The following is a 27,052-nucleotide window of genomic DNA, read 5'->3' as shown; positions in this document are numbered from 1 at the left end:
TGTCATTTGTAAAATTAAATGTATTAAAATAGCAAAGCAAATTAGGTCCTTTAGAGATGCCCTAAGCGAACTTCTCACCTGGCATTTAGCAGAGCATAATTAAAATGGCAAGTGGGTAAAAGGAGATCCATCCCCATTTAACCCCTAGATTATTTACAGCTCCATCCAGCACAATCCTAGGAGTTAAAACCAAATATAGGTCAGATTCGGCTGAAGACCTCTCAGGTGAGTGAGCGGATTAGCTTGAAGCTAATGACAAAACCTGACAGACAGTTGCATATGACAACATGAACACCAAAGACACAAGTGTATGCAGAAACATATTTATTTTTATTGGAAAACACCGATACATATTTCACATATTATCCATAGATTTCACATGTTGAGTATTCCCAGTCCTGTCGCTCATTTTCTAACCCTGCCAACACGAAACTGTCAAGACAGTCCAGAAAAGAGCATTATATGCAATGTAAAGCTCTTCCACAGGAGTAATACATTTTGGCTGGAAAAAAATAAACCCAAATATGAGACCAATTGCAAGCCCTTCATAGTAACCATAGTCTTACAAGCAACATAATTCAATACATCGTCTATCCGCCCCTCAAAATAACCCCCGTTCGTCAGTTTCACCTTTATCGGTCGTCTAGCAAGCAGAGCGCAAATTAAATTTGGAGCACTTGACAACAAGAGGTGTGACAAACCCACGAGAGCAGGAGACAAATGTGCCGTAAAAGCAGCAGCAGCAGGTTCCTCTTCAGTGGTTGAACGTATAATCTACACCAAAGTGCAAATATATATATAAAGAGATATTTGTGTGTGTATATTCATAGATTGATAACATACTTCTTAGTTGACTACAAGATCTCTTGCGAGAAAGTTGAGGCTTACGAGTATTGTGGCACATTTCAAGACCATGGATCAAACAAAAAAAATCACAGACCTAACTAGAATAACAATACGCAATGCAAAGTTTACCAGACGTTAATATTGCAGAACAGTACATTTATAAAGCATAACACTGATAGCATTATGAGGATTATCTATGTAACTATGTTTTTACAGTTATGCTATTTGAGTTATTCTGTCACATTCTGCAGTACATACTTTACTTCTCAACGCTCCCAAAGTTTGAAGTCATCAGAGACAAAACCCACATTAAAATAAAGGTTTAAACCAGCTGACGATAACCACTGGCAACCAAGTACATGCCTTATAGCCCATAAAGACACTCTTCAAGTCGTACGGTGCCATTAAACCGCAGAGTATGAGTATGACGTTGGGTTTTTACAATATGTACGTCTTCATTAACACCCAGTTTCCGTTCCGCTTGGAGTCTTTAAAAGGAGAAGGCAATACACGAAAGCATGACTTCACCACAGGGGTCACACGCAAAAGTTTTCGCTCAATTGTTTTTTTAAAGGCAGCACTGTTACCCTGGACTAATTACCACAATGTTTTAGCATTAATATTTTTTTGTTATTTACTCTATTTTGGAGCGATGAAAGAACACTCATAAAAGGAGATGTTCTCTGCATTTTAAATGCTGCCATACTAGGCATGGACTTCAACTCGTGTGCGACTAAAGAGACGTTCTGTCCTCAAAATTTTTGTCAGGTCTGGAGACGTTTGCTCCAAAAGGGCTCATGCAGTTATGCTTGGTCCATTCACTTCTGCTGGGACAATTCTGCTAGCATATTTCACAAATTGCTTCTGAATATTGTTTTTGTTTCGTTTTGGTAAGAGATCACAGAATTTGACATTCTAATACTCTCTGAAGTAAACTTTAGATTTTTTTCTTTTTAAAGACAGAGTGATCTTAGTAGGACAAGCAATGTAAGAGAGAAAGAGAGATACAGGATAAGACGATCCTTCATTTTGCAGTCATCATCTGGACAAACTCTGTAAAGAGAGAAAGAAAAACAGATAGCAATCTAATGATTATTCCTGGCACTTAAAACAGTTCTTTCTTCACCATCCTAAAATAATTGCCAATTAAGTTAAGTCAAATTACTTGGATAATTATTTTAGGATTTTCCTTTCTATTTCAGAATAAATTTTAAATTTATCCAAACATTTTCTAAGTTGCCTTTTTTTAAACTTGAAAGTTAATTTAAGGACTTTTTTCTGTACAAAATAAATAAATAAATTAAATTAAATTAAATATGAACACACACATCACTCAAAAGTTTTAAATCTGCAGTAGGTAACTTTTGTAAAACTGTATTTTTTACATATTTGTTAAAAGTCATTATGTCCTGACAGTAGAATGAGATCGATAATCTGTGAAAAAAAATAATAATAATCAAGCTCCTCTGGCTCCTCCCAGTGGTCCTACTGCCATTTGCAGAAATAAATTTTGGACAAACAATCCAAACGGCCAATTCTTCGAGTGGCACCTGCTCATAAAATAAAGACGGGTAAATGGAAAAAGATAGATGACCATGATAAAAAAAGGTGGGTGTGATTTCCTCATCTGAACCCATTGACTCAGTGTCAAAACTGTAGCCGCATAACACAGATAAAATGTCACACACTGTGCAAAGCAACTATTGAAACCTACTAATTCACTGGCTTGTCATGTTGCTGAAATAATGTACTAGCAAACCTTATTTAGCATTACATATCGATAGAATAATCACTTACTGTAACGTAAGTTACCGCTATATTACTAGCTATTTATTACTTAGATTACAAATAGTGCAACGTCGTATAGTTACATTACATTTATTGCAAAATACGTAATGTTTGAGGACCAGGTTTGTAGTCAAAGTATGGGCAGGCCATAGTCAATGTAAATCATGATGTTTCGTCTGTATCAGTGAACTGTTTATCCGCTGTCATCGGTGGCCCGGCTTGCTTACTAGTCTGCGCGTTCACGGCCGGCTCCGTTGTGATGGGGAGGAGCTGTGGAGGGAGGGCTGTAGCTCAGCAGAGAGCAAGGGGGAGTGACCTGTGAGTTGTGCTTGTTCAAATTTTCAGGCTATGTCAATGTTTTCTAAAAACTCCCTACTGCAGCTTTAAATGTTTTTGAAAAGTATTTTATGCTCACCAAGGCAGCATTTATTTGATTTAAAAAATAAAATAAAAAAATCAATGTGAATATATTTTCAAATTTTCAAAATTTAATTCTATGATGCAAAGCTGAATTGTCAACATTATTACTGCAGTCTTCAGTGTCACATGATCCTTCAGAAATCATTCTAATATGCTGATTTGATGCTCAAGACATTTATGATCAATGTTGAAACCAGATGTGCTGCGTAATATTTTAGTGTACTAAACCATGAAACTTTTCCTTGATTAATTAACTTTTTAAACAACTTTAAATGATAATGTATTTATTCTGTATAAAATATACAAGACAAGTTGTTCAATAATTTTGATATTTAAGGTTAAGCGTTCAAAATAGCAACAGTTCTAAGATTGCAAGCCTGGTTCTTGCTGAGCAAACACCACAAATTATCAGGTACAAGTCCTTCCTATTTTTAGATCCATCACCCATGTACTGTCACCTCATTTCATTGCACCATCACATTCTAAAACTTGCGTGTTAAATATTCAATGCAGGTGTAAAGAACGAATGCAAGTCAAAACACTTTCTCTGGAAGGCTAATTAAACATGAATTCACACAACAGTAAACATGAACAACTAACAAAGTAAACATTTACAACCCAAATAAAACGTTCTTGAATGAATTGAGAACATGTGCCGCATCTGCTCACCTTCATAGTTGACTTGACCATCTCCATCGATATCTGCCTCTCGGATCATCTCATCCACTTCCTCGTCTGTCAACTTCTCGCCCAGATTGGTCATGACGTGACGGAGCTCGGCTGCACTAATGTAGCCGTTTCCATCCTGAGAAGAGAATGTTATGCATTATCATCAGAGTAAATGATGACAGAAATTTATTTTTGGGGTGAACTAACCCTTTAAGAGCTGCACAGACCCAATATACTGTTACATATGTGCTCTTTCTCAGTATTTACATTCACTTAAAGGGTTAGTTCACCCAAAAAATGAAATTTAAGTCATTAATGACTCACCCTAATGTCATTCCACACCTGTAAGACCTCCATTCATCTTCGGAACACAGTTTAAGATATTTTATATTTAGTCCGAGAGCTTTTCTGTCCAGAAAGGGAATAAAAACATCATCAAAGTAGTCCATATGTGACATCAGTTGGTTAGTTAGAATCTCTTGAAGCATCGAAAATACATTTTGGTCCAAAGATTGGTCCAAACAAAAACTACAACTTTATTCACCATTGTCTTCTCTTCCAGGTTTCTTTTCAATCCTCAAATAAAGATTTGAACATTTATGAATCAGCATATTGATTCATGATTCGGATTGCCATTGTCACGTGATTTCAGCATTTTGACACACATTCCGAATTATTTGAGGCTTGAAAACAAACACGTAAGAGAAGACAATGCTGAATAAAGTCGTAGTTATTGTTATTTTTGGTCCAAAATGTATTTCCAATGCTTCAGGAGATCCTAATTAACCAACTGATGTCACATATGGACTATTTTGATGATGTTTTTATTATCTTTCTGGACATGGACAGTAGTGTGCATAAACTTTCATTGAATGAACAGAAAAGCTCTCAGACTAAATGTAAATGTCTTAAACTGTGTTCCGAAGATGAACGGAGGTCTTAGGGGTGTGGAACGACATTAGGGTGAGTCATTAATAACATACATTTCATTTTTGGGGAACTAACCCTTTAAGACTTAACCGACTGCATTTTTTTTTTAGGCTTAGGATATTTGACCATTTAGTCAAAAAAAAAAAAAAAAGCCCATATGATTACCTGCTTTTGATACTTGATTTGAACCAAATAGTATTACGTCATTATTATGTATGTATTTTAAGACGTTTTAAAGGCTTGGGTCTTTGCTTGGTTCTATTTTTATTACCACAAAAAATATCTGATTACTCGATTAATTGTCAAAATAATTGAGTGATTACTTGATTATCAAAATAAACATTGATCACAGCCCTACTATAAATGTTGCTTTTGCCCCTCAACTTAAAGGTTAAAAGTAATGAAACACAACTAAAAACTGATGAATTGGACATCTGCAAGTTTTACTGTATCTACTAAAAACTGCAGAATCTCTATGCAGTTCCAAGACAAAAGAGTACTGGCTCTGCACCAGCTGCTTAATTACTGAACACACTAACGAAATTCCCTTTGCCAGCAGCCATGAGCATCAATTTCCCACTGACACTCCTAAATCTGAATGCATTGGCTACCACAGTGGATGTGAGATATTGAGGTGATGATGTGTTGTCAGATACATCCAAATGTGTGGCAATATTTAGATTCTAACTGGTATATTTGTTTTTAAGTCAAGCATCCCACTGGATAAGGATCCACTTATATGGTGTAAAAAAGTAATGCTTCTAGAAGCGTATTTCTACAGTTATAGATTGGTAACGTGCCATGAGGCTAAACAACTGTTTGCATAATCAGTGACATAGAATGACATGATCCCATTCATTTTAATGGAGATTAGGGCTGTCATTTACAAATATGTAATTGGAACAGATATCAAATATCAAGCAATGTATTCAAATATATTTGAATATCTACCCCTGGGCCACTGATCTGTAGAGTTCAACTCAAACTTGCCTCAACACCTGCCTTTCGTAAGACCTTGATTTCTTTGTTCAGGTGTTTAATTGGGATGTGTTGAACTCAGCAGGACAGTGGCCCTCCAGGAGCAGGATTGGACACCTTTTCAGGATCATTTGTTCACTTAGTGAATAAATAGAGATTCTGCAGTTTTCAGTAGATACAGTAAAACTTGCAGATGTCCACGTCAAAGAAGGTCTCAGACCATACTGAAGCGTTTCAAGCACTCTCTTATGCCACATGGCCTGTGCCCACATGGTGAATAATCTAACCCACTGTCTAGAAACACACCTGCACAGTCCTTGCTTAACACTTCATACACTAGCAGTTACACAGTTACAAAATCAGCTAGTCAGTGGATTGCCTGGATAGATGAGTAGTTGACTTATTGTTTTTAAGAAAGCTTTGTGTATTTAGTCTGGTTTCGGGTTCATGTGATGCTGTTAACCAATGACACATTCTCGTGCTCAAAAGTATCTCATGTACATTCATTAAAATTCTTCATGATTACGTTTCATTAATCCGTTCAGTGCATAATCATGCTTACAAATTCATGGGGGTTGGTATTAATGGTGACATTTCCTCACCTTGTCAAAGACTCTGAAAGCTTCTCGAATTTCCTCTTCACTGTCCGTGTCCTTCATTTTCCTCGCCATCATGGTTAAGAACTCTGGGAAGTCTATGGTTCCATTGCCTGTGGACAGACAGTACCATGTTGTTGCCATTCAGCACAAGATAAAAAAAAAAAAAAAAAAACTAATATCCTTCCACAAGTCTTCAATATCTTTCAACGTTTCAATGCCATTAACTTTGCAAACATTGGAAAGCTTATCAAGATCTTCCAAATAAGTGTTTGTTTTAGAAGTCTGACTACTTCTAAACTAGGGCTAGAAGGCTGACACAACATAACTGATGACAGTCTCCACCAGCCATGTGTGTTGAAATATTGCAAAGTCTGTAAACAGGAAGTTCAGCTCCAACACCTTGTTTAGCTGATTAGGATTGGAGCTGAAATCTGCAGGGTAGTGGCCGTCCAGGAGCAGGTATTGTACATTGATGTGGATGAAAAGCATCTGCTACTTAAGTAACTTTCCCACATAAATTTAAATTGACCAACATAAGGCACTAATTGTATCAAACAGAAAAAAATGGGACTACAGGATGTTACAGACGTGTTCCTGGTCTTACCATCAGCGTCAACCTCGTTGATCATGTCCTGGAGCTCAGCCTCAGTGGGGTTCTGACCCAATGAGCGCATCACTGTGCCCAACTCTTTAGTGGTAATGGTGCCATCGCCATCTTTGTCGAAGAGTGAGAACGCCTCCTTGAACTCTGTTTTAAATTAGATACATGCAAGTACACTACAATGAAAAAAGGAGCTTTATTTTTTGGAGTCTAACCCTCTCTGCACACTTTGGCTAGTAGGTCATCTTGGCACTCCATGCATAAAGAAAGTTGCAAAGTCTATTCTGCACAACCACTGTAAAGTCAGCATCCCACTAGACCAGTGGTTCGAAGGCCAGGCTATTTCTGGTACTTCTGCCATAATGACAAAGCTGCTTGTTTTCAACCTTTTTTATTTACAAAAACTACACATAGCAATACATTTTATATTACTATCAGGGTTTTTCCTACATTGACATTTTTTGGCGGCCGCCAAAGCAAATTTTTGTCCCGCCAAAGCCTTATTTTGATGAGTTATTGTGATTCATAAATTGATGTAGATTACTAATGCACGTGACTCTGCTCATTCTGACACTCAGTTAACGTGCGCCCTCGTTAACTGAGTGTCAGAACGAGCAGAGCGCACTCTCTCGGTCTTCAAAACAATCACCATTCTCTCTCTCACTCACGCATATCATCAAAATCAACTGATCTGACAAAATGGTAAAAGGTCTGAAGACTGACTCCGTGTTCCACGTGGCCCGTTCGCACAATATTTTAATTTAATTACTGCCGGATGTGAATTGTGCTCAAAAAACGCACCTCTTTTGACAAATGTTTTGCACACGCAGCTGACATAAACCATACTTTCAAATAAATGGAAAAATATCCATATGAAGTGTTTTCTTTTATCAATCTTTTGCGTTGTTTTAACAGTCTGGGTTCACATATAACGTGTCCGCTTTTGTCCGATTCGCGAACTAATGACTCATTTGTACCGATTAATTTTAATGAACTGATCTGTCCAACACTGAGCTCACGAATCGGTGTGTAATCATTTACTCACAACACCTCTAAAATGAGAACGCAAGTGTGCTTCCCCCTTTAAACAAGAAGGGTTAGTAAGAATTAGTCTTAATAATCCACAGTATTTTCATGTATTTATTTTGAGATTTTATATTGATAATGTGTAGTAAATTACCACAAAAAAATGTGTTTAGACTGGAATAAGGTGAAACCAGAACAACGCAAGTTGTTGATAGCCCATAATTTTATTATGGTAGAGAATTAGACTATTTGTTATTACATTTTTAATGCTACTTTTTAATAATTGTTACCAAAATAATGAATCAGTAAACCATGCAGACTGTGTAAAAACGAGGAACTAAAGAAACAAACATCAAGACATCAGACATTATGAGATATCAAAATTAGATGAGCAAAAAAAAAGAAATTTGCATTTATTTTACATTTATTGTCAATATTGGGTTCACAGATCACAGATGTGTGTGCACGTGCATGCGTGTGTGTGGATGACCATGTCTGGTCAGCCACCACCGAAGACCATTTCTGACCCAGGAAAAACCCTGACTATGTATATATTAGTGCTGTCATGTGATTAATTTAAAGTCCTCAATGCGTTAAAATAATTGAACGCAAATAAATTACAGAAGTACTTGAAGCTGTGTCATTAACACAATTAATGATGATCTTAGAAGTTTATCACAATGAGCACCTGTAACACTGGTAGGAGGAAATTTCCATTTTAAGTCTTTAACCCGATTCTGCTTCTCTGTCTGTGAGGACACTTAAAGCCATTAAACTCTGGGAAAGTGTTCAGTGATCCAGTAATCAAATTCATTCAAACAGTCCAAAACAGTGCTAATGAAAAAGGCCAGACTGATTACACCACACATAGAAGACACACATTGCATCCTTAGTGAATTGTTCGTTCCAGTGTGCTTTGCTTTAAAACATTGAGCTCTTTATTTATTCTGCGATTTTTTTCTGAAGAGTGCAAGTTTGTGACGGACCAGAGTCGTACAGTAAGCATGTGAGTGTCTATTCTGTATAAACAACAAACCGTGTGTACGCACTCTAGATCACTGATCGCACAATGCATTCATGAAGACACATTTCAGTACATTCACTTCATTTTTACACACACTCAGGAAGGATAATGTTTCATTTGTCATTGTGTTAATAATGCACTCAGAGCAAATGATGTAGGAGTTTTTTGGCATCGTGTCGTCCTTTTCAGTATCGCAGCTTGACATCTAAAATTAATAAAAATCTTGTTGCTCTGTAGACAATTATACACTGTGAATTTGGTAAAGTTTTTTTTTTTCATGGGTGCTTAGGTGTGTATACATTTATTATATAATAGAAATATATTGACTCCTTATATTTGGTTATTTGGTGTCATTTTGGAATCTACAATGATCCTTGAAAGCTTGCAGAAAATAGTTTTGTGCGAATCACCCTTCAATCTGATCATTTACTTTGGATATAGCAAATTAAGAAAAAAATGAATGCATTTAATGAGAAATGTATCATCTATTGACAGCCCTAATATCATACATTCATTACATAAATTCTCTACTTTTTCAGGTAGAAATTGTGCTTTTAAATTTCCCTCACAGATCCAGGTTTTCCAAGTCCATGGGAAATGTGGTATAAAAAAATATGTTGCTAAGGGAATTAATTTAAATAAATAACATTACTGTTAATATGTTTGTAGCAGTTTGGCTTATTTTAACTTTTGCTCTGTCTTTAAGCCATATTGCGACTTCCTAGTGGGTACCACCTCCCTGATCGAAAATGACTGCACTAGACATTTGCTCAGCTAATATTACTTGAAAATTAGTCTCTGGAAATATCAGGTAACAGTGCATTTAGCTGCGTTTCCACCGCTGGAACAAAGGACTTTGGGGTCTGTTTCAACTGCAGGAACCAGGGTTCAAATAAAGTTCCGGGTAAATAGCACAGCCCTGCTCATGAGGTAGTATTTTTTCAAAGCTCAGGAACGGGATTTAGGTGCTGAATGGTGGAGTTTATGCAGCATTTTGATTGGTTTACACTGGTTGATTTGATTTGAACCGCCATCTTTTTCAAGTCCGTTGCAGTGTGAGCAGTAAGCACTTCAGTCTGAAGTGCCGTGAATATTGAAAAAGTTGGAAATATATAACTGGAAAGTTTTGTGCAGTCCTGCGTTACCAGACTAATATTTATTGTATTTCAGACCACGATAGAAACACAGACAACAGGTCTGGTGGGGAAAAATATTCTGGGACAAATCGTTCAAAGGAATTTTGGTGGAAACGGGGTTTAAGTCTGACAACCCTCTTTCATTCTTAATCGAGCAGAGTCGGCTATTGGGATACTGTCATAACTCCTTCGGGTCAAAGTTATATTATAATACCATTTATCAACAAAAACAAAATTGCAATACAAGCTTCTATAGGCACGCAGCGGCATTTAAGCAGACCATTAGAGTTCACTCACCAGCAATCTGTTCTTCGGTCAGCTGATCTGCCTGCATTAGAAAAGAGAGGGAGAGAAAAAGGAAGACAATCAGCTCAGTGCCACATTACTATAAGACAAGCTCCAGTTTTGCAGTGCTCACACGTACACCTCTAAATGAGTATAATGAAGGACATGCATAAAAATACTCTTTTAAAAATATCCACGGCAGTTATAATTAGACAGTGCCACTTAGGGGGTCATGAATGCGACATACTTTAAATGATTGCGCTTCTCTCTGACACTGAGTTCATAATTCAATTATTAAAGACGAGGATTCATCTGTTCACGTGATTCACTCGGCGTGATTCAGCTGTGACTTTCCAGAAAGTGGCATCAGAAGAACACGCTGCCTTGTATTCAAAGGTGGGTGATTCATAAAGCTTGGAGCTTAAAATGGACAGGGTGTAAAATGATCTATGAGAATACAGCGGACAGGGGTCTGACTCATCCACATACGAGACATGGCTTTAATATATTTGGCGGGCTTATCTTGAGATGAGAAAACAGCTGATATAAATGGTTACCAATAACAGGAGCACACAAGCTCTAATCACATTACATACTGTAAAAGCAGAAGAGGAAACAGTGCTGCATAACAAGAGGAATTAAGAGGTTTCTGGACATGTGTATGAGCTTCCCTATGCAAACCTCAACATGATGTTGTCAAATTGTTCATGAGAACTGCATTTTATCGTTCTCACATAGACATTTTTTGGCAGGGATCTTTTAATCAATTTAAAACACCTGAACACACCTGTTCAATGATGAGGATTTTTAGATTTCTGTGTTTTTTTGAATCTTGATTGATTCTCACAACTTGTGTTTTTTCTATGAAAATGTGTCAGGGTGAACTGGGCCACTAACTGCTGCAAATCGTGCAAAGAACACTAACGGCCAAGGTCAGTATTTTTATTAAATGATACACTACAATTTGGTTTGTTTTTCACCATACCCTATTGAATAAAGCTGGATGTCAGCTGAACTTTGCCAGCTAAAGTTCGCTCTGGACTGGATCCGTTCTGGAGCAACAATGCTCGGACCAGAGCTGTTCGACCAAACAAATTGTCAGGGTGGGCTTTATACGATGATGGACAGTATCGTAATCATCCACATCACCAAACAGCACTTGGGTTGAATTAGTTTACTAAATGGAGAACCTGTTCATATATGCATTCACCTTTACTATTTCTCTCAAAATGATGATTGTGTTGGCAAGTACTTTGTGTACCCTTAAACCCTTAACACTGGTAAAGATTGTTTACACTCATCTTCTACTTCTTCCAGCGAGCGTGCAGTTGAGTTCTGTTGACAACTATGATTTGCTCAACATACAGTCTTGTTCAAAATAATAGCAGTACAATGTGACTAACCAGAATAATCAAGGTTTTTAGTATATTTTTTATTGCTACGTGGCAAACAAGTTACCAGTAGGTTCAGTAGATTGTCAGAAAACAAACAAGACCCAGCATTCATGATATGCACGCTCTTAAGGCTGTGCAATTGGGCAATTAGTTGAAAGGGGTGTGTTCAAAAAAAATAGCAGTGTCTACCTTTGACTGTACAAACTCAAAACTATTTTGTACAAACATTTTTTTTTTCTTCTGGGATTTAGCAATCCTGTGAATCACTAAACTAATATTTAGTTGTATGACCACAGTTTTTTAAAAATGCTTGACATCTGTGTGGCATGGAGTCAACCAACTTCTGGCACCTCTCAGCTGTTATTCCACTCCATGATTCTTTAACAACATTCCACAATTCATTCACATTTCTTGGTTTTGCTTCAGAAACAGCATTTTTGATATCACCCCACAAGTTCTCAATTGGATTAAGGTCTGGAGATTGGGCTGGCCACTCCATAACATTAATTTTGTTGGTTTGGAACCAAGACTTTGCCCATTTACTAGTGTGTTTTGGGTCATTGTCTTGTTGAAACAACCGTTTCAAGGGCATGTCCTCTTCAGCATAGGGCAACATGACCTCTTCAAGTATTTTAACATATGCAAACTGATCCATGATCCCTGGTATGCGATAAATAGGCCCAACACCATAGTAGGAGAAACATGCCCATATCATGATGCTTGCACCTCCATGCTTCACTGTCTTCACTGTGTACTGTGGCTTGAATTCAGAGTTTGGGGGTCGTCTCACAAACTGCCTGTGGCCCTTGGACCCAAAAAGAACAATTTTACTCTCATCAGTCCACAAAATGTTCCTCCATTTCTCTTTAGGCCAGTTGATGTGTTCTTTGGCAAATTGTAACATCTTCTGCACTTGCCTTTTTTTTAACAGAGGGACTTTGCGGGGGATTCTTGAAAATAGATTAGCTTCACACAGACGTCTTCTAACTGTCACAGTACTTACAGGTAACTCCAGACTGTCTTTGATCATCCTGGAGGTGATCATTGGCTGAGCCTTTGCCATTCTGGTTATTCTTCTATCCATTTTGATGGTTGGCTTCCGTTTTCTTCCACGTCTCTCTGGTTTTGCTCTCCATTTTAAGGCATTGGAGATCATTTTAGCTGAACAGCCTATCATTTTTTGCACCTCTTTATAGGTTTTCCCCTCTCTAATCAACTTTTTAATCAAAGTACGCTGTTCTTCTGAACAATGTCTTGAACGACCCATTTTCCTCAGCTTTCAAATGCATGTTCAACAAGTGTTGGCTTCATCCTTAAATAGGGGCCACCTGATTCACACCTGTTTCTTCACAAAATTGATGACCTCAGTGATTGAATGCCACACTGCTATTTTTTTGAACACACCCCTTTCAATTAATTCAACTAATTGCCCAATTGCACAGCCTTAAGAGCGTGCATATCATGAATGCTGGGTCTCATTTGTTTTCTGAGAATCTACTGAACCTACTGGTAACTTGTTTGCCACGTAGCAATAAAAAAATATACGAAAAACCTTGATTATTCTGGTTAGTCACATTGTACTGCTATTATTTTGAACAAGACTGTATGTCACTTACTCCATTGCTCTGATTGGTTGTAGGTCTATCCAATTGAGTGCAGAGGCAGTTTCTTTTCTGGTTTGGTGGAAATGCACCCCATAATCACAGCCCAATGGAGCAGAATAAGATTCATATTCTGACTAGCATCTGACTATGAAGACGTCAGGCTACTATTGAATTATACATCCAAAAACTTGGAATATATAGCATGTCTTGCATGGCACCATTCTATGATAATTATGCATTTTTTAATGCTGATCACTTTTCATTGCCACTATATGGACAGGCGTGGAAACGTAAAAAATATTGGCTCCGGCTACTTTAAAGGGGGGATGAAATGCTGTTTCATGCATACTGAGCTTTTTACACTGTTAAAGACTTGGATTCCCATCCTAAACATAGACAAAGTTTCAAAAACTAATGTTGGACGTTTGATGGAGTATTTCTGTATTAAAAATACTCCTTCCGGTTTCTCACAAGTTTCGGAGAGTTTTTTTCCGAGTATGGGTCGGCTTGACGTTAATAGAGCGGAAGGTCCTTGTATGGGCCGTACGGGCTCTTCTCCCGGTAGGGTGCGCGCGCGCGCACGCACGCACGCACGCGCGCACGCACGCACGCGCGCACGCACGCACGCACGCGCGTCACTAGCGCGAGAGAGGAAATGCACGCCCATAAACACTCTCAGCTGCAGATCCACTCGTCTGTGAACACTTATGACGCGCCGCGCTCCACTTTATTCCTCTAGGTGACATCAAGCGATTTCAACGCTTCAGCCCAGCATTCCGGGAAGGCAGCGCTACATTTGAACCGATTTGAACGCAGAAATGACGGGAAGCTTCACAACATCGCTTCAGTCGCGTCGCAAAGTGGATTTCCACGGTCACTGCTGTCACAGGACTTCACCAAATCATACCAAAGAAGTGTGTTTTTGACGGAGCAGTCCCAGCGATAAAGGTTCGGTCCTGCTTTGGAAGCAGCCGGTGAGTAAAACTGCTTCAAATGTCTATGCTGTTGGCTATCGTCGCATGAGTAAACATCAGCAAATGCGCTAACGGACTCCATTGTTGTTCTATGTATAACGTTACACTAGTCTGACGTTGCTTGCTACTGCTAATGTTTAGTCACATACAATAGTCCATAAACCGAATCATGTCCTCATAAACTGCGAGTAAAGACACACAAAGGTTGACAGGCCACTAAATACAGTACATACCACAGAGACGGACGTCCTGCTGTTGCCATTTCTCCTGTTCAATTTATTTCTGCCTCCGAATTTGATTGATACCTATTAGCTGAGGTCGATAGCCATGGGTTACTCCTCGCTTAAGGACGTCACTGCTTTGTGCGCATTCGTCCTTCTTTAGCTCCACCCACACGATACGCCTCCAGGCGCTTGTTTTTTTCCGGAAAGACTCAGTACAGCCCATATTTCTTTTATAAATGAATTGAAAAATGTGAATTCAAAATGTGAATTCAAAATTCAAAATTGAATTCAAAATTTGAATTCAAATGTGCTCCAATTGAAATGGAGCACATAACATCTCCGGGCAATAAGTGGGCTGCTTAAGCTTTCTGACGCAGCCAGTATCCGACCTCAGGTGGATATGTTCTCCAGGACCAGCTGCACAAATGGTTAAATGCCTTGTTTGGATGCAGGTGGACTGCTGTCTCTGTTGCTACCGGATAACATTATGCGCAGTGCTTCTCAGGCCTGTTACCGCATTTCAATGACTGCAGCAATTACTGCGGATTAAGTGGAGCATGAGGGGACAAATGTTTGTCATGCAACTAGAGTCCTCTCCGAGTTGCATTCCAATTTGATAAGCAAGAATGTGCGTGCGTGTGTGTGTGTGTGTGCGCACCAGGGGCGGAAAATGGCATAGTATCATACACTACTCTAAACCATCATTGTTTAGAAGTACAGTCAATTTAACCCTTTGTAAATGAATGGGAGCCTTAGACCACTTAGGTTATTTAGATCATTACTTTCCATATAAGCAAATCTTAAAATTCTTATCCTGGGTTAACTTGAGACATTGTCCCAAAATAAACATTAGAAATAGTCTACATCTATGCACCAAGTGTAGCCGTAGTAGTTAATTTGCTGTGCCATAAGTTAAGCAGCACAGGTATTAGAAGAACGGAAAATAATAATGATATATTCCTGTAACAGATCACAGATTACAGATCATGTAATGATGAAGTAAAAAAAATGTAGGAGCACATTTACAAACTTTTAGGGCACAACTAACTTTTTCTGCATATATATATGCCAGCCGAACTTAGCCCCGTCCACAAAAATGGCAAAAATGTTTACAGTGTGCATATTATTTATATATATATAAATGTAATGTCACAGATGTATTAGCAAGCATTAATTAGCAAGCATGAAATACACTGGGACTCTTATTTTGAAATGTATTTGCGTTATTAATGCAGGAGCCTTATATAGGTAACATTTATATTTATATTTATATTTATATATATATATATATATATATATATATATATATATATATATATATATATATATATATATATATATATATATATATATAAACTATTAATGAAAAACACAACAAAACAGTACAATGACAAACTCACTTAAGGCATTTTTTTTTCCATTACCAGTACCAGCTCAACTCGACTTGCCTCGGCTTGCTTTCGCTCCGTTTTCCATTGCAAATAGTACCTCCACAATAGTACCTGGTCGTCAAGAAACTGCTGTGATGATATCTTCTATGCGACACACACCCGCTACTCACACACACAGGACAATGGAGGAAAACGAGTGCATGCTGTTTTTGATCCTCGGGATGTGGCCGTTTCTCACAGCAAAAAGACAAACTTTTTAATCTCTGGCCAAACTATTTAAAAATGGCGGGGTTATTCAGGATACTCTGTCTGGCAATGTTGATGCAGTGAATAGTCACGATTCTCTCTGACCAATCAGCAGTCTGCTGTGTTTTCATGTCACATTTTAGTATAGCCTCAGCTCGCTCAGAACCTCACCGGAGGTGATGTGAAAAAAGCATCTGGAAGCAGGTACAGGTACAACTTCTACACAGTGGAAAACCAAACAAAGGCGAGTCGAGGCGAGTTGGTACTGTGCAGTGGAAAAGCTGCATTAAATAGGGTTTCACTTTGGAACCAAATTTTCCATCATCATTTTGTCAGTGAGCACCTCAATCTCGTGATAAATCAAATCTGACTCCTGCTGTTCATCTTTGTTCCACCTCTCACGCTCAGCTCACGCTGTATTAACCAGACACGTTTCGTTTTTAACTGAACTAAATTACTTGTACTACTATAAAAAGAAATCTAATCAACGTGGGGGGTCAGTGCCAAGATGGGCAAGTTAAGTAACCGATGTTGCAGCTGACACCGTTAACACCGACTAATCGCAGCAAGTTTTATGGGTTAGATCAAAACAGTTGATGAGGACAGTCGAAAGGACATTTTCACTCAGGTTTGCACATTTTATATAAGGTACAACCTGGACAGCTGTGCTGAATTAATGTTCAGGGTTCGTACAAATTTGTAGGAGTGAAATTCAAGCATTTTTTTAAGCACTTTCAAGCAGTGGCAGCTGGGTTTTTCAAGGCTGGGTACAAGTGAATAATCAAGGGTTCAGTAAATAATTAGACATTACATGCAAAACAGCTGAGAAGTAAACGGTAGGATAAATTGCTATATAAATATCAGACTATAGCAACTGCACACTTGTGCTCCCATTTGTTCCAACCAGATATGGAAACTTGAGTCTGAGACTTGGTCACACTTAAGTCGCAAAAAAAATGACTTGCGAACAACCGAGACTTGACTTGGACTGGACATGGAAAAAATGACACGGCATTCCTGATTACGTTCTCCATTTACTACCCACATGACAGAACGAAACGCCACCTTTTACTACTCATTCATTCACAAATATGTGCTGCAGCAGCAAATATCACAAAACATTTCGAAACACACCAAGCCAGCGAACAATTTCTGAAGGCACACAAATCCATCATTACAAAAACGCTGTTATTTAAATTAGCAAGAAATAGAAACCATATAGTCAAGCCTTACCTTACAAAAAAGCAATCAATTGTTGAAGCTGCGGTGTGTTGCACAGCAGCAGAGGCCTGCGGTCAGGGCTTGACCTTAACACCCGCCAGCCCACCAAATGCAGGTGGATTTGAGCTGTGGCGGGTAAGGCAGCCACTCTTACTAGCCACTTTGGCGGGTTGAATTTTATTTACAGCCAAATTAAATGCCAAGACCGTCGTATCACAAAATTATAATTCAATTACAATTCTTTATCAATTAACTGGCAGTTAATGAAGGTGGAAAAGCATTGAAGGGGACACAACAGAACAGAAGTGCTCTCGCGTGTGCGACACAGACAGAGAGAGAGCGCTTAATTTTGTTGTGTCATTCAGCGCATTTCCGCCAATCCCTCCTTCACTAACTGAAAGTTAATCTCGCATGAACACAGGTGGATAATAACTGGATGTGTGTCAGAATATTACATTCATGCATCCAGCAGCCAAATAAAATACCTGTCTGTCATTAATGTTAATCAACTACAGATGATAAATAAATGTATACATATTAAATAAACCTTCTGTGCAAAGTTTGTGGTAAATAAATAATTTTGTAATGTGCTGCTGCTGCGGCTGGATGTGCAAATGTTTGGGCTTTGTTTCTGTTTGATAGAATTGTAAATCTTCTTCTTCTTTCGGCTGTTCCCTTCAGGGGTCGCCACAGCGAATCATCTGCCTCCATCTATTTCTATCCTCTGTATCCTCTTCTCTCAGCTTGACTACCTTCATGTCCTCCTTCACTACATCCATAAACCTCCTCTTATGTCTTCCTCTTGACCTCCTGCCTGGCAGCTCTAACCTCAGCATCCTTTTACCAATGTATTCACTATCAGACAAAAATACTCCCCCTCCATTGAACCGATTGGTAACGCCCAACCAGCGAGTCGCACTTTCACCAAAACAAAGCGAGTGGTGTTTGAATGGGAGAGACACGGGTAACCTTAGCACCAAAAATGAAGAGAAACGCTGCACAACGGACTATAATTGCTGGTCAGAGAGGGATGCAGGTATGAGAATATTGTGTAATATCTAAGTGCACATGACATCATATATTTAGCTAGCTCATCCATTTCAATGTATTTAGCTCAGATAGCTGTTTTGATAACTTTTACTGATAGGATAACTATCAGTAAAAGTTACCAAAACAGCTGTCTGTTTTTCTAGTTCATTTTTTCAATAGTGTCTGTAATTATCACTGACAAAAGTATTCACATCGGTGTTTGTTTTCTTCCTAAATCAATCTGACTTTTGAACGAATTGGATGAATGAACGATTTTAGTCAGTGGCTCACTCATTTAAACAGCGAATCGCTGCCGCCTACTGGCGGTTTTAATACTTAGCCTAATTTCTTTCTTTTTATAATATCTACTATGTTAGAATTTTATGAGTGCTTATACACAATTTTCATATGATTACGAGGTCTATAATCTCTTAACATGTTTTTATAACAGATTCGAGGTAAATATACCAGCAGGGTAGAAAAGTCAGCAGAGGGAGAGGAGCTGGTGATCAGGTAAAGAAAAACAGCAGCTTTGTAGTTAGGCTATATATATATATATATACAGAGAGAGAGTAAGAGTGAGAGTGAGAGTGAGAGTGAGAGTGAGAGAGAGAGAGAGAGAGAGTGAGACAGACAGACAGACATTATCCAAAAACAATACACACTGCCTGATTGTCACTCGCGTGCACAAGCAGCGATTTGCCTATGATCTCTGGCTTTTGTCGGCGATTTCGCAAAACCCTTTAGGCGATTCAAAATCGGGCAGTGTGAACTAGGCTTTAGCCCCAATCACAACTGTAAGCTTGTAATAATGTGTTATAATTAGACGGGAAATTCAAGCATATCTTTGTGTCATTATGTCACATCTGTATACACAAAGAAAGAGTCTGGCTAGTAGTAGTACCGCACGTGAGTAACATGTTCTTCAGCGGATCATTTATATCCTTTTCTCACAGCAGCTGGAGTAATTAAAATTATTCATGGCAGATTGAATAAACTGTTGTAGATTTGCAGATGTAATTTTAATTTGCCAAACAATCTCTCTCATGTACTTCCATGTGCTCATGGTACATCAACGCAATGATGCGTAAATGTTCTGCACTAAGGCAACATGAAAGGCAACTTAATAAAATATTAACTCGCTGTCTGACAATGTGTTCGCTCGGGATGTGTGCATGCACAAAACCTCTCGCACAGCGCACGAGTACAGAACGGAGTTATTGATTTTTTTAAACTGGCAAGGCTTAACATGTGCAACTGATAAACTGTCATGATCAATGCAGCACCGGTCCGATTGGTTCAGTGACATGTCCATCAATTGTCCCGAGCGTTGTTCACGCTGGGTCCGAGCCATTGTGCAGTCCTTATGGTTGAGCTCTTAAACAGCGAATTAAATGGCCCTTTTCCAAATCTCAGCCTTAGAAGTCACACCCACAGACTAATGATGCATAAGGCACAGAAAATTGGAAACCTGTTAAGAGTTTGAAAGTCATCATCTGATTGGTTTAATTCTACAGGTTTTCCATGAGACGAACACCACAACAAAGATGCAAATAGCATGCAGGCAGAGTTAGGTTGCGTTCACACTTGTAGTTTGGTTTGTTTGGTCTGGACCAAAAAACAAAAACAAAACATATAGTCCTGGGGCCTGTTCTTTGTGCGTGGCTAACTCCGTTAGCTGGATTTGATTGTTGACGATTTGGCTTGATCTCGGATTGTTTGGTTCTTTGAAGCTCATCCTGGACTTGCTGTCATAGCAACAGGTCCGTCAGCTTAAACCTGCTCAGGCTTATTTCATGTAAACAGGATTAGATCGCATCTTGAGGTGATATTTAAAATCTGTCCCAGCCACTGCTACTTTATTACAAGAGTTCATTACTGAACCAGGGGCAATAATCATTTAAAATAATAATGAATATAAAACTTTATTTGAAAATAATATTTTAATGTTGTGTAAAATTTGTGTATAATTCTATAGACACAGTCACTTGATTGAGAGATTTATTTGTGCATTGTGATGGAATGATTACTTTATAGTTGTATTGGAGGTTTACAGATTGTGCATTTTATCTTTGTCGTGCATTAATGTGAGTGATGACGGATATTATGGGATGGCTTGATGTAGCGCAAGAAATGCAGATGATTTGATCTTGACTGTTAAGAAACTTTAATTAATATTGTGTGTACAAATATTATAAAATCGTGAATATAAATAATTGGGATCATGTTCATCAAAACAGTGCACATTTAATTTATCTAACTTTTATGTTGGTTTGGTCGTTTGTCTGTTTCCTTATAAAGGTCCAGAAATGTATGTTTTTTCTTCTTCGACAAGTTTTTTGCCAGGTGGCTTTTTTTAATTATATGATGTCATTGTCTTGACGCCAGCCAACCGCTGCTGATCGTGGTTTTGAGTATCGATGCATCTGCCCTCTTCAGGGAACACAGGCACGAGCAGTGATCTCAGATAACTTAATCCAGATTAGTGTTGTCAAAAATATCGATATTTCGATATATATCGATACTGGAATATCTGAAACGATACGATTCTCAGTTTTTACAGTATCGATATTAGCTGCGCTCTCCTCTCCGACCGTCAGCGAGCTGACACACACCGGCATATTCTCACTCAGCCCGGTTTACCTCTGAGCACGGCGAACGCGCGTTCTGCTGAACTTTTTCCTCATGACAGTGTGTTAGTGTTAGTGTGTGATCGGTCTGAATTTCGCGCGGGATTGCAAATAAATTAATTCTAGTCTACTAATGCCCGCAGATTTCGTGCTCCACATCTGAAGCGCACACACACATAGCCTACCCTAATAAAGCCGCCTCTGACATGATACAAGTGCAAACATTTGCTTCCTTTTCCAGCATATTATTGGTCAAATACACTCAAAGAATTATCAGTGCACATCTGGAAGAGTATTAACGTAAACACAGTCGCAAACAGTTCAGGAAGAACGAGTAACAGGAACAGTGTGGATCCATGCGTCTGTTAGTCTTAAAGGGACCGCAGTCATTTGCTATTCAAACTACAAAAAGACAAACGATCACACTGCTCTTGACTGATCAACTTGTGTAACTTTAATAGTTTCATCTGTACGCTATTGAATTTTTTACAAAGAACATTATCCAATGTTGTTTTAAATGTAATTACTATGCATTTTTTAAATTCAGTTTCTTATCTGAATGTTAGACCTACCTGAAAAAATAAAGCAGTCTTTTTAATTTTTATCTTCTATTCTATTGCATTTATTTGTGCTATTGTTTGTAATCTGTTTATTTGTTCTTATTTTATTACTGTTTACTCGTCTTTTTAAATTCAATTTACCATTCGAAATCAAGCTTTCTTGTGCTGTGTGTAAGCTACTGCAACACAATTACCCTATTGTAAAAAATACATTGAGATGGCAAAAATTTGTGAGATAATTTTAATAGTAATTGATCAAATGATCAATAATTGTTCAAATCAAAATGATGCCCAACCCTAAGGAACATGCTGGCCACATGAATTTTTAGTAAAAAATAACAATGAATAATAAGTTCTGTTGTCATATTAAGCATCTTATCTTATTTATTTATTTATTTTTTTACTGTGGTATCGATTTAGTATCGATATATCGATATTTTAGTCTGATATCGTATCGAAGTCATAATTTTGGTATCGTGACAACACTAATCCAGATATTTTAATCCAATCCGCAAATTCGTTGGAAAAACCAAATTTGCCAGAGATCAGTTATCAGGATTAAAGGATCTGTCCAAATCATCTCGGATGTATTAAGCGAGGTACGAAGAACAGGCCTGTGCCAGTGTGAAGAACGGTTTCACACTGGCATTTTTAACAGCAACCCTAGAATTACCGAACCAAAGGCATAGGGAGACAGTCACAACTAGTGTTGGGCGATATGCCTAATTTTCCAATCGTCATATCGTCAGCCTGTGAGATCGCCGATACGCGATCTTATCGCGTCGGGGCGGAGCATTCAGTGGCATAACTTTGTTTTAAAAAGTGGGTGGGACAGTCTCACGAAAATGCGTATAGTACGAGTGTGCAATCTCGTGGAATGTATACGTCAAAATGAGCTTTGGCTTACAAATGGTAGGCTACGCAGTTTTTTGTGTGCATATGATACACACTTTATGGCGTATTATAAGGGGATGCATCTAAACACAATATAGCGTTAGTGTCCAGATTTTTCACGTGAATAAAGGCATAGATTTGCACACTTTAAATCCTCGTATTTTTTTCTCATTAAAACCGAATATCATCAGTGATTGTACATGAAGAGCAGGGGCAGTTTTTGTGCATTTTGTTTCGTGATTTTACCGGAACGAATACAAAAGTTAGATTAAAGTGCTCTGCACATGCACAAGCCACGAGAGAAATCTGCACCACTGAAAACAGCAACGAGCGCCAGATCGCCTCTTATTTAACAATCGAAATGATGCTCTTCTAGTTAACCAGATGTGTTGTGTTTGTATTATTTAGGTTCATCCGTGAAGCAATCCGTGTGCAACTGGTCCGCTGTTGCATACCACAAACACAGCATTTATTCATTATTTTTTATTTAAAATCCAAAAGTTTACTGAACATGGCTCGTCACTAGCCTACATAAACAGCATTTTATTCAATTAATTTATTCATATTTAGATTTAGCTCACACAAGTGGCAAAACATTTAAACATAGGTTATAGCCTAAATCACAAACATTTTAAATTAGAAACTTACAATAGGCTATTCAAAAACAGCCGACTCTCGTCTTTTCTTTCGTTTTTAAACCTTTTAAAGGAAATCCTGCAGTCTCGTTTCCTTGCTTAAATTGAGAAAAAAAGCCATGTGTTGACTTTGAAACAAGAGTAGGCCTATATTTTAAATTATACGCATCTGTGGTTAAATTACTAGATTTTCGCGTCAATAGCCTACCTGTTTATTTTAATGCGAACAATGTTCTGTCGTTTTAATGCAGCAACGCAGCGCAGCAAAAAATATCCTCGGTACGAAAACGATCCGTGCACTGCTGCAGACGCACCGCTCCTGGAACGGACTGACGGACAGCACCCGCGTGCAGTATGATAGCTGTCATCCGTTAACATGGGTACGGAAAAAAATACGCACCGCACACGCACTGCAGAAGGAGTATGTGTGAAACGGGCTCCATCGGAACGCGTGTTCAGTGCAGCGGGCAACATAACTCCCCACCGCAACCTTCTCAAACCAGCTGGTTTTCTTTATACAAAACATTTTTGGGAATAGATACCTGAATTGCATAACAATAATTGTTGTCTTAATTGTTTCTGGCCTTGTGTTTGTTTTAGCAATAAGTTCATTCGAGTAGCCTATACATTTGAGGTGATTTAATTGTTTTGCCGTTTTATTTGAGTTCTTTCATTGTGTTTTTTATTTATTAAAGCCTATTTCGTTATTTATTATTTTTAGGCTACCGTCAACCTGGTGTCACAGCCTGTCTATTTTAATAAACTATTTATTTCTGTAGCCCATACAGCGGGCAAGGGTTAAAACACATTATTAGAAAATAAATTGTCTGCTGACATTTAAGTATTTCACTGCACTTTAACAAGAAATCTTAGCTTAACGGCCAGTGCAATATTTTTTGTTCATTGTTATTCCGTCGTTAAGTCGTTTGAAATAAAGCTGCTTTTACTTTTTGACTGATTGCTCTGTTCAAATTTATAGGCTATAGCCTATAATTATAATATAGCAATTTGTTATTGTATTATTATAAGTATAAAATCAATGTACATTTATGAAAAAAAAATGCTTTAGCCTGATGATGATGATGATGCCGTTTTCTCCGTGGCTTATGTGAATTTGTGAATATAGGGCTAGGTTGATCACCTTGCAATTAAATTCTGAAACTATGTAGTTTTTTCGTCTTTAAAAAAACATTTTTACACTGAAGAGTAACTCATTTTTACATTTTAAAAGCGTGTGGTGTTGCACTCGCAGTATATGCGGCACGTAGCCTGTGAGTGCAACACCACGCACTTTGATGTTGATGTGAATAGTAAGGCTAAGCAGAATAAGTACAATTAATGTAATGATGATGATAATAATAATAATAATAACTATGATCATAATATTTTCATTTAATAATAATTTTTATTTATTTAATATATTCATGGGGAACGAGCCAAATATCGCCTTGAAATCGCCAACAGCTTCAGCTTTCGGCGATCTCTCTGCCTATCGTCGATACACGATACTATCGTCTATCGGCACAACCCTAGTCACAACCTGATTGGTCAGCTTATATGATGTAGGAGGTGCTTACAAAACATTCTAAACAATGCAATCATTTTATCCATGTACATATGGCATTATTTTTACCAACTGAGAACTCATGAAGAGCTAAAAAATTTTTTAAAAACATTCAAAACAGCAGCAGGATTTCCTCCATTGTATGCAGAAAGGAAGATCTGCTGCAAAAGAGACGGCAGTTCCGTCGTCTGTACCGACTAATGGGCAGAACCAGGTTTGTGCATTTTTTGAAACATGCTGGTCGAACCAAATATTGATGAGGCATTTTACCTCCTCGTTGCACCACATTTTCCCTCTAACATTGCTCATTTTGGATACACCGATCTTTCAACGTCGTCAAATCAGCTCACTTGTAGCGTCCCAGCTTAAAACATTACATCCTGTTTTTGGTTTGTTTGGTCCGTGTTGTGTTCATATATCAATTAACTGCACCAGAGTTCGTTTGAAAGCCATCTTTTTAGCGGTCTCGGTCCGCTTGTTTGGTGCACAACAGGGTTCGTTTTAATCCAACCAAACATGACAAGTGTGAAAGCACCCTTAATGAATGACAACCACGCTTTCAAGCCAAAACACTAGTCTCGCATAGCCAGACCTTCTGACTGACGGGCAGAAGGTCTAAACTAAACAGAGGACGTCTGACTGACCGTTATCCCTATCAGACCAGCATCTAAAACTTTGGGAAATATATTATTATTATTTTTTTTTTTTAAACACAACAGCTTTATTCTTCCATCGGGGAGGTTGGAGACATAACGGCTGTGAATTAAAAAATCAAAACTTTTTTTTTCAACCTGCAACAGCAATTTCAAAAATTCCCCGGGAAGAGTGCGCATATGCAGTACTAATGGGAGGAATGGCGCACTAATTCACAATAGGGGGGTCCCTCAATCACAGAAATGTAATACTAAAACTTTAATGATGATATCCTAAATAAACAAAACAAAAATGTGTATATAAAATTAATGTCATTTATATAGACTCCTGCATGTTTTTTTGGCCCCCCCTGATTCCCTGGGGCCCTAAGCGTCTGCTTACCTCACTTACTGGTTAAGTCCGCCATTGGTCTGCACTGCAGATTCAGTGTCAGCGTGTTTCTGCACCAGCTATGATTTGGTTCAATGCAGGGGGAAAGGGGGGAGGGGGACAACCAGGATCCTTCACTGCAGTTCAGCCTGCTGCAATATGCAACCTCACTGCCCACTCCATTCATATTTATGCCTTACACAGCAATGATCATTTGGGGCTGCAAGATGGTGAACTGTTTTTTATTTATTTATTACCAAGCAGTTTGCAACAGCTACCCTACATGTTGCAACTTTGGCCTATGTAAATTGAACAGACAAACATCCTCATATCCGCAGGACGTTTGCAAACTTTGTGAACGTGCATGCAATGCAAATATATGGAGGCAAAGCAAGCTAAGACATCCAGATTCTTCCAGAAATGAGGAACTTGAGCGCATATGCTTTGCTGATGGTTATTTTTACACCACCACGCCCACACTTATCCTTCTGTTAAAGGCAATGAGCTCAGCCCATGTAAAATTAGCAGCCAGTCACGGTTCACATGCCGAGATGAGCCGAAGCACTGCGTGAAGTCAACACGCATGATGCTTTACATACTAAACTCGTAATAGTAATGCATCTAACAAGACATTAAACAGCTGTCAATGCTGAGGACAGACGCCGTGCATGCTGTGCATTTCATTTCACATAGGCATTTGCAACAACTAGTCTGATGTGACAAAAACAGCAAGTTTGCATCAAAGAATATGCAAGAAACCCAATACAGAAACTGGTGCGCATGTGATTGACAGACTTCAGCTGGCGCGAGAGCAGTAGCGGGAACGCGCTAAAATGCAACGGAACTAATTTATTCATTTATCCCTTTCCAAAATCTCCTGTAGCCTAACGTTAATTCATATTGAATGGCATATATTTTTTTTTATAATATAGATCACACATTCGTGTACATATGTTGGATAGCGCTAACCAGCTAATTAGAAGCTTCTTTAAATAAAAACATGAATGTGCTGCTATACATTTTCACTTTCAGTAAAGCTAAACCACTATCAATACGTTTAACGTTTTCAAAACGAAGCTAAATTATTATTACAACCATAATTAGCTGACAAATTCTGTCTGACAGGATGCTAAAGTGGCTAAACTGTTAGCTAGGAAGAAAACCTGACATAAACGTCAAGCTGAACTCACCATCGTTAAGCAATGCCCGTCAGATAAACGTGTGTAAAATCAGCTGCAGGGAGCTGACTGTGTTTTATATGTTGGCGTATAAACGCAGGACCTGTTCCTGTGTGCGAGAGAGCGACGGACCCAACGCAGATAGAGGTGTAGTAATGCGCCGCCGCTGCGCTCTGGCCTCAT

General features: G+C 38.4%; 1 protein-coding gene across 2 annotated transcripts; it reads right to left on the bottom strand.

Annotated features, from left to right (window-relative positions):
* Positions 1–307: 307 nt before the first annotated feature.
* Positions 308–27,052, bottom strand: calm3a (calmodulin 3a (phosphorylase kinase, delta)). 2 transcript variants are annotated; one of them, XM_067450956.1, is made up of 6 exons: positions 26,882–27,052; positions 10,315–10,345; positions 6,835–6,978; positions 6,234–6,340; positions 3,724–3,859; positions 308–1,899 (listed from the first exon to the last, which is right to left on the bottom strand). In XM_067450956.1, exons 1-6 carry the CDS (start codon positions 26,882–26,884, stop codon positions 1,871–1,873), a joined length of 450 nt encoding a protein of 149 aa, XP_067307057.1. In that variant the 5' UTR covers positions 26,885–27,052; the 3' UTR covers positions 308–1,870. The 2 variants fall into 2 exon arrangements, with proteins under 2 accessions (XP_067307057.1, XP_067307056.1); XM_067450955.1 differs by lacking the exon at positions 26,882–27,052 and having other exon boundaries at positions 10,315–10,351.

The sequence above is a fragment of the Pseudorasbora parva genome, chromosome 8 (genome assembly GCF_024679245.1).
Source record: "Pseudorasbora parva isolate DD20220531a chromosome 8, ASM2467924v1, whole genome shotgun sequence".
NCBI lineage: Eukaryota > Metazoa > Chordata > Actinopteri > Cypriniformes > Gobionidae > Pseudorasbora > Pseudorasbora parva.
Note: the sequence above shows the minus strand (reverse complement) of the source record. Positions and strands in the feature narration are given on the sequence as shown.

Coding starts and splice junctions, on each gene's coding strand:
- calm3a (XM_067450955.1), bottom strand. CDS start 10,351: ATGCAGGCAGATCAGCTGACCGAAGAACAGATTGCTG. Junction 3,860..6,233: donor CTTTCAGAGTCTTTGACAAG/GTGAGGAAATGT, acceptor TTCTCTTCTCAG/GATGGAAACGGCTACATTAG. Junction 1,900..3,723: donor TGGTCAAGTCAACTATGAAG/GTGAGCAGATGC, acceptor CTCTCTTTACAG/AGTTTGTCCAGATGATGACT.